Below are 13,428 nucleotides of genomic sequence, written 5' to 3'. Positions count from 1 at the left end.
TGAGTCCAATGGCAATTATTTCAATATATAAATACGAATATTCTTTTGTATATATTTGGTCAAACTTTAGATAATCTGATTTTTGATAAAACTAAACCATTAAGTATATTAGGATAAATGTATTAGTATTTTACTCTATCCATCTCAAAATAACTTCACATCTCACTTTTCAAGTAGTCAAATAAGGGGCCTCTGTTGCTATACTCGGGAGGAGTGTGCATAGTCATGTCTCGGGCAGGCCTGGGCGTTCGGGTTACCTGATTTTTTTGTCGGGTAATTCAAAATTCGGGTAATGAAAATTGCTACCCCATATTCACCCCAAAATAACACTGCCCGAAATTTCAGAATTCGGATTCGGGTATACCCGATATACCCGAATTCACATAAAAGAGCAAACTGCACAAAACTTCTATAGCAATTTTATACATAACTTCAGCAGCGATTTGTATAAATTTCAACAACAATTTGTAGAGAATAATATATTAGATTAAGTCTACTTTTGGCCCCTCAATTGTAGGATTCATCTAATTTTAACCCTTAACTACAAAACCGTCTAGTGGTGATATCCCAACTGTCAAAACCGTTCACTTTTAGCACCTGGGCGCAGGTAAGGCTGTTTTGTCCTACGTGGAGCAGTTTTGACCATGCCCCGCTGGCATTGACCGCTACGCAGGCCCTCTTTCCTCCCGTTCCTGCGCGCGTGAAGGAGGCAGCGGAGGACGCAGTGCGGGAGTAGGGTGGCGCGCGCGAGTAGGTTATGGGCGGTGGCGCACGAGCAGCACAGCAACACGATGCTCGAGCAGGCTACCGTGGTGCGTGAGCAGGCGGCGACAACGGCTCGCGAGCAGGGCGGTGGCTCGCGAGCAAGTTGCGGCGACGGCGCCCGAGCAACACGGCAGCACGCGAGCTCGCCACGACAGAGCAGTCGTCTGCCGTCTGCCCTCTGCCGCTGCGACTGCGCCCACCGTGGACAGAGCAACCGCACGCGCCGCGACAATAATGCCGCCCGCGCTGAGCCTCCTCTATGCGCTCTGCTGCCCTTACACCTCTCCCTCACCCTCCGGTCACTTCAGTCGTCGCAACAGTAGAAATTGGGGGTTGAGCTCCACCGTACGGTAGAGTCTAATAAAATAGAGAGAATTTCTTATTTGGGCCTGATTGAAACTTGCTTTTCTTCCTTGGCCCTGGAACAAATTTTCTTACCTATTTGGCCTCATTTGAAGTTTTGATTTCTAATATAGCCTTAACTTACCCCTCAGAATGAAACGCAGACGTAAGACAAGAAAAGCGAACCTACGAGCATCAATTTTCGCGGTACACGTACAAGGCTCTGAGAAAGCAATGTAGTATTGCACGTAGCATTAGCAAACATACTCTTCTTTGATAGAATCCTAGGTGATAAGATCGCATTTATAAACGAGCCTGCAAAAACGCAGATCAGACGGTCCACCTCATAGTTTTGTATCATAGACGTGAATTTATCACCCATCGTTGGGGTGGCAATCTCAATGGTGAAATCACTTGATATCTGAAGTATGCAGCAGTGAGATTTACATACTTCCATTCATTACCACGGTTAGCTACATACATTTTCTGTTCTATGTTCAGTACACAGATAACAAAAATACAGCGTAGTTCATACAGCGCAGCAGCCACAGATCAATCCCAGTCAGCATCAAAGAACCCAGCATCCTTCATTTCAGAATAGTAGACATTCTCTAGGAGCATGTCTTCCTCCTACACATATAAAATTACTAGGCAGCCTGTCTCTCCATCTTGAATGATGCATGAAAATAATCAGGCCATAGACTCCAGTAAGCACAAGTTTGTGGAGAATCCATAAGCAACAAGTAAACTAGAGTATTAATCCGCTTTCCACTTGCAACATGATTTAACACATTGAAACAAGGAAAGGTGTGTCAGGTTAGGTTCTCTAATAAATTAACATTATGGACCAGATACACCAGTCAATTAACTTAGAATGTTGCTAAGAAAGCAAATACAACACAACATCGCAAAAAATTCTAGTTGAATTCCAAAAACTGCAACAACTAAGTAATGAAACCTAACACACATCACTTCTAAGAAAAGTTAGTTACTGTTCGCTATGCCTGAATTTTGGAGTAGATCATACCTTGAGCAATACATCAGCAGCAACTACAGCTCCAGAGATAACAAAGGTTCGTGCCAAAGATTCAAAACCACTGGCATCATTTCCTTGAAGTAGAAAGGCTATGAGACTGACTTCCAAGAATAACATTCCTGATTTTGTAGACAGTGATAGTACATTCCAAGAGAATGCCCTGTCAGGCATACATTTTGGATTCATAAGTCAGGATTGTTCATCTGATTTTCCTTTTGTAGTTCTGTATAGCAAGACCATATCAAATCTAAAAATGGATTAATCCACTTACATTAGTAGCAATACCAAGATGTGCACCACAAATCTAAGCCTAATAACCAGACCAATGTGAAATATTATTTGACATCAACACCCGCCATCAGGGATTTTAATTTTCCTTAACCCAGCTGAGCTTCCCACCTGTTCATCATTACCAGCTATAACATGACCCTAGGAGCTTGCTATTTCCTTTTTGAAAACCCACCAAGCCTTGCTATTGGCTCAACATTGAGACTCCCTGGCGAGTGACCAGCTCCTAGCCTACCCATCCTACCCATAGGATTCGATCACGATGTGGTCTTTAGTTATTTCATTATCGAGTTGAAACATCAAAAGACTACTTGAGTATAGCTAATGTTGACCAAAAGTTCACCTAATTCCCAATTTCCAGTCTTTTACCTACTTATTCTACTCAGCCATTGAACACTAGCAAAACATACAAACATTACTGATTATCATTCAAACCTGAAAATACAATTCAAAAGTGTCATGATCTGGTATAGATTTCTCACAGCTCAGTTTTACCAACAAGTTCATCTCTCATTAGCTCCACTTGCCCCTACTTTTCAAGAAGAAATTCCCCCTGCCTTTCACTAGTCATAACTTAAACTACACGCACAGCAAAGTACTTTTTTTAATGGAAAGCATTCCCCCTAATGATCATCAAATAACCAAATCAACAACCCAATCAAAGCACGGAGAGTTTCATAACCAGGCACACGGGACTTAGAGATAAGCAACACAAGGAACCAATCCGAACCTGCAGGAAGCACCAGAGGAGGTTGAGTACGGCGACGGCCGAGAGGAGCGCGTAGTACGTGACGATGACGACATGAGAGCGGCCATAGCTGAGCCTACAGAAGCTCCGCCACGCCTACCACGCCAGGAACCCATGAAGGCCAGCGACGGCAGCATCACCGCCAGGCTGTACAACACCCCGTGGCACTCCGACGCCCACCATAACGGCCCCAGCGACACCGCAGCATCGCCCGACGACTCGTTGGCCTCCGGCACCACCGCCAGCGCCATCCCGCCATCCACGAGCAGCGCCCGCATCATCGACACCGGCCCGAACACCGAGGAAAGGGGAAGGGGCGTGGGTGCGCGCTAGGGTTTGGGTCGGTGGAGGGATTCGGTTCGGGAGGTGGAATTGCACGGAGATCGATTTGCTCGATTGCCGAAAGATTCCACTGGCTTTGTGGTGGAGACTGGGAAAGCTGGAGGCCGCCGAGTGGGTCAAAAGCCAAGGAGGAGGAAGGTGGAACAGAGATCGCTCGGCCTGCCGCCCCGCCGCTGCCACCGATAGGGTTGAGAAGGGAGAGTGGGAGGGAGACGGGATAGATGGAGGAGATGACACGAAGGAGAGACATGCCTAACTCCTTGGGCCCTGTAGTATCCAGGGACATTTTTGTCAGTTTAATGAAAACCTAACAACTCAATCTGGATGAACTTGGACGGAGGTGACGGTAAGGTCAGATTAGAAATCAAAAGTTCAAGTGAGGCCAAATAGATAAGAAAATTTGTTTCAGTGCCAAGAAAGAAAGGTAAGTTTCAATCAGGGCCAAATAAGAAATTTTCTCAATAAAATATCACTAATAGACTCGCCGAGACTTGATATAGCTCGTGCTCACCTCGCCTGAACCTCTACCGTAGCCGTTCGACCGGTAAGGCGGCTGTGTCCGCCGCGGAGCACCGCCGATCTCACTGCCGCACGTGGCCAGCCTTTAACCAACACCCTCGGCCTCAACCGTAGGCACTGCTAGCACTAGAGTAAGACGTGGATGCTCCCACTCAATCTCTACCACTCCCTCACTGTCTAGGCTTGCCGGATTAGTCGCGCCCGCCATACCAGTTCACCGTCGGCATGGTCAGAGCGCTAGAGTTCGTCGTTTAACTTCTAACCGCCGCCCAGGGTTTCGTTTTGGTCCATATATGCTCGTAGACTCGTTAGCTTGGCCGGCGCATCGCTCTTTTGCTCGGCGTAACCGCGCCGTGCCGGTGGGCGCCACATCGACGAGCATGGGGGGCCAGGGGTCTCCTCAGCTCTCCCCTCCACGATCGTGGCCGCCGGGCTGCTAGCATGCGTGGTCAGCAGGCCACGCCCCGCCTCCTCGCCGGCAGGCCTCCTCCACCGCCATGGTTGTGCGTGTAGGTGTAGCAGCGGCTTGGCCACGCGCCTTCGCTGCCCTTGTCGGCGCTCTCCTCCCTCTCAAAATATGCGATAGCCTTCAAGCCTGCGGCTGGCTACCCCCGGCAGCCGAAGCCCACAGCCAGATCTTCCTGGCTGAGGCGCCTGTGTCTTGCAGCCCTACGTGGCTTCGTTGGGAAGGGAGGTGATGAGTGGGTGACTTGTGGGCCCCATATGTCACTGAGATGGAGGTTGGCATCCTACATGGTGGTTAAACCCGCTCCACGTAGGACAAAACAGCTCTGCCCGTGCCTAGGTGCTAAAAGTAAATGGTTTTGACAGTTGGGATATCACCGCTAGACAGTTTTGTAGTTGAGAGTTAAAATTAAACGAACCATATACTTGAGGGGCCAAAAGTGGACTTAATCCTAATATATTACAGTCACTTGTTCAAACAAAGAGAATCATATACTAATAAAATGATAAGTTCAAGTGCTCAACTGACAACACATCACAAACACAAAGACACAGACACATATTCGGATAGTCTGGGTAGTTCGTGTACCGGGAGATATTACCTGAATTACCCAAATTATTTTGGGTAATAAGAATTGCTGTACGAATTTAGGATCGGGTACCTCGAGTTCGGGTAATTCGGGTTCAGGTTTGGATAATTCGGGTACGGGTAATGGGCATCGGGTATTTTGCCCCGGCTTAGTCTCGTGGACACGGGTTTGGCTGAATGTCGTCAGCAAATATTGTGTCTCTAACATTGTCTATGATCTTGCACGGTTGTTTCAGTAAATTTAATCGATGTTTATGTACGTGGAAATTAGCGAACAACTTGAAACTATGAGGGCCATAACGTCATCTTGGCAAATATTCTACCGCCAAAAGTTACCATAGCAAAGGGTAAAATATATTTTCCAACCTCCAACTCGCACTGAAGTTCGATTTTCAACCTTCGACTATGAAACCGGGTAACAAACACCCTTCAACTGTCAAAACCAGACAAATTTGGTCATCGGTTGGTTTCAAAAGCGATTTTCTATTTTCTAATAATAATAAAAATTCGGTTCGATCTCTAAAAGGTCGTAATTGATTTATTTTGAATTATAAAAATATGAAACTAGTTTATGTTTTCTTCTAAAAATCCGGTGCTCAACCGAACAGCTCCTCCTCATGATTTGAGCAAATGGTCCCTCCGCCCGGCTGAACCTGAACGGACCAAATTAAACCCAAACAAGGCAGCCATAAAAGGTGAGACACCTCCTGACCGACCTCCCAACGTACAACAATCATCAATCAATCCTCCAGCCAGCCAGCCCGCTACAGTACCGAGAGAGAGAGGAGGAGGAGGAGGAGGAGCACTACTACTCCATTTGATGACACTGCTATAATACAATCGCAACCCACGGAGGGTCCAGAGAGAGAGAGACAGACTGAGAGCTCGCAACAGCAGCAGCCAGCAGCCGGCAGATGGGCATGGAGCCTCACATGGAGAGCGCGCTGCGTCAGGGTGGCCTGTCGGAGGCGGAGCAGCGGGAGCTGGAGCCCGTGGTGCGGGCGCACCACACGTTCCCGGGGCGCGCGCCGGGGACGTGCACGTCGCTGGTGACGCAGCGCGTGGACGCGCCGCTGGCCGCCGTGTGGCCCATCGTGCGCGGCTTCGCCACCCCGCAGCGGTACAAGCACTTCATCAAGTCGTGCGACCTCAGGGCCGGCGACGGCGCCACCGTGGGCAGCGTCCGCGAGGTCACCGTCGTGTCGGGCCTCCCGGCGTCCACCAGCACCGAGCGCCTCGAGATCCTCGACGACGACCGCCACATCCTCAGCTTCCGCGTCGTCGGGGGAGACCACCGCCTCCGCAACTACCGCTCCGTCACCTCCGTCACCGAGTTCCACCACGGGCCGGATGAGCCGCCGGCGGAGGGAGCGGGACGACCGTACTGCGTCGTCGTCGAGTCATACGTCGTCGACGTCCCTGAGGGGAACACGGAGGAGGACACGCGCATGTTCACCGATACCGTCGTCAAGCTCAACCTCCAGAAGCTCGCCGCCATCGCCACCTCGTCTTCGGCCTCCAATTCCTCCTCCTAGGCCTAGCTATATATAATCCATCCATCCGCGTTCAAGGCATGCCTGTTCGATTCGTTGCTTGTGTACTATTTACATGCACTACAAATGGCTGCATGGTGACGATCGATGCTTCTTGCTTGCTTCTCATTCTCGATCGTTTTCGTTTCTCTTTGGAACAAACAAGAAGCTAGAGAGAAAAATGTTGTCCAACAGTTTGCTACAAACGACCGTAATCAAATGGCGAAGCATTCTTCTTCTTCTTCTTTCTTGTTTGTTCATCTTAATTAATTCAGCCTCTTTTGTTGTTGCAAATCTGATGAATTGGTGACATCGAAAGGGGGTGCAAGTTGGTGTTATTTTATCCTTGGTTTTTTATTTCTTTGTAAATATATATACGTCGTCTCTGCTCTATCCTTATCCCTGCAGTGTCATAATACCGTCAGTCTATTTGGTTTTGTCAATAAAGTCGATCCGGGTAGCTGGTACCCATACTTTTAAGACATCTATTTCTTGTTTGATTCTTTTGTACTATAATACTCTTCAAGTTTATATATATATGACGAAGAAGAAAGAGCAAACTAGAAGGCATGCACTTAAATGTTCATGTTATGGCACCTTATTTAGATGTGTATAAATAATAAAGTGTGTTCATGTGCTTCAGCTGAGACTTTACCTTTCTTCTTCCCTAGCCTCAAGTCAAATGGATCATGTGATGCCTGGATTATCTAGGCAAAATTGCTACGGGTACAAAATGAGGGACTTCCGGGCAAGGGCCCTTCAGCCTTCACCTTCGTCGCCTCGATGCAAGAATTCATGGGCCTATTTGGAACACATGGATTTCATAAAAATCGTGCAAGAGTTTCACATGAATCAGTTTATTAATTTTACAGGAAAACGTAGGAACACAAAAAAAAATTCCACGTTCCAAATAGGCCAGGCTTGCCAATTGATGAAGCTCTCTACCGATCCTCATGGTTGTTGTTGGAGTGCTGCTTTCACCCTCTCCGGCCATGGCTCGCCGGCATCGCCGCTTTATGGCACCCCAAGTTCTTTTGCCACCCCAACATTGCTAATGTCGACAAAAATATATTACCTTCCTTCATCCAAAATAAACGATAAGAATATTTTATATAAGGAAAAGTAAAACTTTGGTCAACAAAGTGTTCAAATTTTGAACTTAAAACTTGCATCTATTAGATTTGGCTTAAAGTACCTCTGAAATGACATTGATTCTTTAGAAAATGAGAACATATCATAAGAGAAAATTAAGTCAAAATCTGTTTTGTATGACTTCTCTCTAATCAAAACACGCTTACCATTTAGGATGGGGTACATAGTTGTCAAATTAGAGAATCTAGAAATAAAAGTATGAATCATAGGTCTGCACATTATGTCCACGAAGCTTCCAAACATTTCAAAAAAAAAAGCAAGATATTTATGACAAGCATGTCCATGATCTACTTGTGATTGCTGCCCTGATCATATGAACAAAAGATACAACAATAGAAGTTATAGTGGTATACCTCAAAGTGGCCGGGACCAGTGTCGAAACATCGGTGGTGTCGTTCCTGTTAGTCAATATAATAGGTTGTTTGATGTAGCCGATCAAATGATCAATAGTTGATGCAGTGCAGAGAGGACACCATGTATGGAACGTCACCTAGAAGTAGTCATTCTCCTTCGCTGTGTACTGAATCACCAGGAACAGAAGTGTGCTGTGAACAGCAGACGTTGATATGGAGCGAGTAGTCATGCAATGGTGCGCTCTGCAAAAACCTACTCGTCCATAATACCTAAGGAAGTGCTGCAGATGGGCAACGGTTACAGAAGCCTGCTCTCCTAACGCATGTGTGTGCAGCTGTGGCGGGGAAAACTAGAAGCAACTGCAACAGAGAGAACGCAATGGTGTGCTAGGTGTTGATTGTGCGCGAGACAGAGAGGAGGCACCGGTCATGCCATGATGGTGTGTACCTTCGTAGTCCATTTATTTGGTATTATAGACGTCAATATATTTTTTTATAAATTTGTTCAAAACTAGAAAAAGTTTACTTAAAACAAAGTTAAAGTGACCTAAAAGTTGAGATGCTGGAGGGAGTAGATGAATGTACCAAAAGGCGAATGTATGGACCTTGTACTGAGCAGGGTCATACATTAAAAGGTCGAGAAATGAGATATGAAGATTGTAAGGTCCCATGAGAGCCCAAGAGGGAGGTTGAATTGGGTGCCTCTAATTTCAAACCATAATTCTAGGGATCAAATTAAAACACCAATAGAAAACCATAAATTATTTTAGCAAGATGTGCACTTAAGGTTCTAGTGTGCTCTAACTTACCCTTAACCCACAAAAAAGTTTTGCAGCCTGATCTATGGCTAATCTAGGAATGTAAAGGCTACACAAGCAAAACATAAGAGGAAGCGATAAATATGGTAACTAATAATCAAATGTTTCTCGCAAATCTCAGAAAACTCTTTTGAAAAAAAAAACTCCCCACTTCGATTAGACAGTAACCATTTGATTTTCCTCTCATGTTGATTTTCTATGTACTCTAGTTGATCTTTATGCAATGCTTCATCTTTTGAGTTTAATAAGTACACTAACAAATTCTAGTACAATTATCTATAAGTATCATGAAATATCTTTTACCACCTTTGATTAATACATGGAATGAACAAGTTTTAACAATGCCAGGTCCCTTGCCTCCGCAGCCTTGTGAGGATTGCACACACACATGTCATTTAGAACCTTTGACCAAATTAAATTTTGGGGATTATACTCATACTAGCTAACTGTGGCATACAACCAAAATTAATATGACGGAGCCACGAGTGCCAAATATTTGATTCATCACCGGTGCTTACATGATTCACAAGGGAGCTAGAAAAAATTAGTTTCTCTTGATTCACTTATTATCGCACAAAATCACCTTTCACCTATAGTTTATCTTAGATAATCCAAGATAACCAATTCTCTCAAAGAATCACTTTTCACATAGAATCAGAAACAGCAAGAGCTCTACCAAACACGTCCGAATATCAACGTGGTGAGCCAAGTCGGTACTTTGACTACAAACAAAAGCTAGTTAAATATTTTTGAAACTACTTTTCATGGTGAAACCAGTAACATCTATCCTATTTTACCAAATTATGCAGTTCTTTATATATTATTAACCAAAGTTAAGGCTCAACTGACATGAATTCTAAAGCAACATATACTTAACTTTCAATTGAGTGGAAGCGCCTACATATGTTAATATTGGACAAAATTGTTATAGACGTATCATACATAAAGGGTATCCGTCCTAGCATAACTTAATTGTTATTTAGATCTTCTCATAAGAAAAACATCATCAGCTGTTGAGAGTTTCCATTGCATGATTTCATTGCTTTCGTAATTCGCAAAATAATGCAACTACTTATATTTGTGTGCCCTTCACGAGAAAACCGGTGTGGTCACCTACTGATTTTCCAAATGTGTTGACGATCCTCATATATGTGGACACACAACAAAGAGAAGACCTCAAAACAATACTCCCTCCGTTCCTTAATATAAGTCATATAGATTTCTAAAGAAAATTCTAAAATATAGGTACGTATCAGCTCCCACACCGATTAGTTTGGAAACTTTTCCACCGTACATAGCACATGCCCCAACCAGTCCATTAGATTTAGGAAGCAATCTGATTGGGAGAGAGAAGATAGCCTGATTTTCTTTTTTTCCTCGGTCTCACATCCTTTCCTAAGCCGTGCGTTAATATTGGTGCTAAAAACTATATGGCTTATATTAAGAAACGGAGGGAGTAAAATAGAAGTACTGCGAATCCAAATCTAGCTTTGCAGGGCCTCCCTTCGACAAGTAATAAGCTTTTAACTAATATAACAAATAAAAAGTTGTTTAAATAATACCAATTGGAAGATTATTTATTGTTTCCAGTGCCTTTCAGATGGAAACTATGACCTAACAAATCATGTGTGTACATCCCAAAATAAGGGCCAAGTTGCAAAAAGCTGTGGCCAGCATTGCTTGGTAAGCGAAGCAACGCAACGTACTGCAGGCTGCGGCAGTGCCCCAGCAATTAATGGACGATGCAAAAGAAGACCTTGAAGAAAAATTAAAAATGGCGTTTTCCCCACGCAACACGGGACCCACCAGATGGTCAACTGCCACGACGACAACTGCTTATACAGTACGCATGAAAAGAGTACACATATTTAGATGTGTCAATTTCTTGATAATAGGGTTAAACAACAATATGATGCATCTAGAAACATGCAACTTGCGTTATAGTGAATTGTACGGTCATCACAAGACAAGTTATTATCCTTGCATAATGCAAAACACAAAGAAAAAAGGAGGCAAATGTTGCAGAATTATTTAATGGTTTCCTGCAGTCTAAGTTTGCTGAACTAATCCAAGCCAACAACATTTTGCCTTCATTATCTACATGTTGTTTTCGTGACGCTGTATGGTACTGACTTGTGCTGATATATAGCACATTATATTATACATACATATTTATATTTTTAGAGAAAAGGTCTCCTGCTTTTTATTTCAACACGAAACAAAGCTAACACCACCTGTTAATAAGTTCTTGGTATTTGAAGGTGCGTCCGTTAGATGAAGCACAACATACAGAGAGACATCCAGGCCGTCCAACCGAGCGAGTTCTTCCAGCTGACTTTAATTTGTCTATCTGGCCTAGCTGACAACTGGCTATAGAGCGGCCCTACTGGCTCAGGGCACCGCACGACACCGAGCATGGGGACGATAGCTGTCCCGGGATCTTTGGTTATTTCTGTTTTTGATTGGTTCAAAGTTCAAACTAGGTCAGGGTGAAATTTGTTGCTTTGGGTGTATTCTTCAAACTAGATTCTGACCGGTTCAAAGTGCATCTGGCTGAAACGAGTTGTTGCTAGTGTGGTGCCAACTGGATTCTCATTGGTTCTAACTAGTCTGGTTAGAGCATCTCCAAGAGTCTTTGTTAAACTCACTCTTTAAATCATTATTTAAAGAGTCATTTGAATAAAAATCTTTCTATAAATCTTTTCACCCTACAACAATTTTTTTATATCTTCTGCGCACTCTAGAGTGTCAACCCCACTTTCTATCTTTGGCTAGCGAGAGATTTGGAATAAAGGATAGAAATATTTGAATATCTAATTAAAGAAGCTATTGGAGGTTTCATCAAAAGCTCTATTCCTATCACTCAGGAAGGATATAAAAACACTCTAGGAGTTGCTCCTCGAACCGGTAGGTGTTGGGTCTGGTTCCAATTGGGTCCTTAGTGTTTAAAACTAGGTTCTTATTTGTTTGAATTGATTAGTGCTTGGTCTGGTTCAATGTCAATCATGACTGGTTGTGTCTGATTGGTTCAAACTTGGTTTGACTATTGTATCTAGGTCCATGATCAATGTCAAGGATTGATACTTTTCATGTTCTCGATACGTCGGGTACCTCTTTGGAACAATGGCTTGAAAGGGGCAACATGATCCAATATTCTTGAGGTCGATGAGTCGAATGAGGTTCATGATCACGGGATGTAAATTAGAAAAAAAAAAGAATTAAATAAAAAAAAGATAAAAGTTGTTGCTTAGCCAACAGAACCAGCTAGTCTGATTTGTTTAAAGTCCACCTAATTGTGGGTATGTTGTATATCCAGAAAAGAAAAATCAATCTAGCTCTAAAGCCCACCACAACTAAGGCCCAGCAACAGAGTAGCCCACATTGCAGCCGGCAGGCAGACACACACGTATGGACTGGAGAGAACGGAAGCGCCGCTGCCGCCGGAGAGAACAGAGAACTGCAGCGGCTGAAAGCTTTTTTCTTTCTTTCTTTTTTGTGCTGTGGAAACCAGAAAGGAGGATACCGTTGGAAAGTGACGTGTGAAACTAGCGCTGTCCCTTGCCCATTGCAACAAGTTGATAAAACCGACAATAATAATATAAATATGGTTGGTAACCGTCAGTGATTTTTGATTATGTAGTAGTTATAGTTATTAAACTTTAATATCTAATGTTTATATCTTGTGATTTTTTTGTCCGTGGGGAGCATAAATTGGTGGACTCACATACACGATTTAGTCTACGTTTATCGTATCGTATGCTTAACCAGGACCGTTGGCCCGTTGCCAAAAAAAACAACAATAGATACTAGACATGAATAAGATCATTATGTAATAAATATATTATATTTGTAGCTAGAGCACCTGAAGGAAAAGTGACGCTTTGAACAGGGTAATTTTTTTGCGTGTGTTTACCGTATCTAGTATTGACATGGTACCGAGAGATCAATAGAACTGTACGAAGCAAAGGTAAAATTTTGCATAGCTAATATTTACATGATTAATTAATAACAAAAATGATGAGACATCTCTTTGGAACGTTGACTATCACTATTATTCATCTAATTTTTACATGTCATTAGATGTATCGTGATATGGAGTAAGGCAGGGAGTGCCTTTCTTGCTGGAGTAGAAGTATTTCTTTGTAGCTTGGGTAGCTGAATGCCGGCATCGACTAACATGCTCCCTTGTGGACCACAAAAAATTGAGATGCATAGTCCAAAATTTGATATCTGCACTATGTAAGGTAGGCAGAGACTACACATTGTGAGAAATAGGATATCATACATAGAAATTAATTGTACAAAGTTAGTCAGGAAAATAAAGAGCCTATGTAGCAAACTGTCAATGTGATAGCAAAGAGAAGCAAAGGTGGAAAAAAGTTTTCATGATTTCAGTAAGAAACATGAACATGATGGGTTTCATAACACATCCATTAGGGCTAGTGGTCTGCAATCACGAGGCATGAAACAGAGAAGGGA

The 13,428-nt window shown here is 43.6% G+C and overlaps 1 protein-coding gene and 1 pseudogene across 1 annotated transcript; one reads left to right on the top strand and one right to left on the bottom strand.

Moving 5' to 3' along the window:
- Positions 1-1,659: 1,659 nt before the first annotated feature.
- LOC136471484 (protein CANDIDATE G-PROTEIN COUPLED RECEPTOR 2-like) lies at positions 1,660-3,457 on the bottom strand (annotated as a pseudogene).
- Positions 3,458-5,838: 2,381 nt separating this feature from the next.
- LOC136476108 (abscisic acid receptor PYL9-like) lies at positions 5,839-7,112 on the top strand. Its single transcript, XM_066473801.1, has one exon. It carries the CDS (start codon positions 6,009-6,011, stop codon positions 6,627-6,629), a length of 621 nt encoding a protein of 206 aa, XP_066329898.1. The 5' UTR covers positions 5,839-6,008; the 3' UTR covers positions 6,630-7,112.
- Positions 7,113-13,428: the final 6,316 nt, after the last annotated feature.

Source organism: Miscanthus floridulus, chromosome 8, assembly GCF_019320115.1.
Source record: "Miscanthus floridulus cultivar M001 chromosome 8, ASM1932011v1, whole genome shotgun sequence".
In the NCBI taxonomy this organism is placed as follows: domain Eukaryota; kingdom Viridiplantae; phylum Streptophyta; class Magnoliopsida; order Poales; family Poaceae; genus Miscanthus; species Miscanthus floridulus.
The sequence above is the reverse complement of the archived record's forward strand: the minus strand, read 5'-3'. Positions and strand labels throughout refer to the sequence as shown.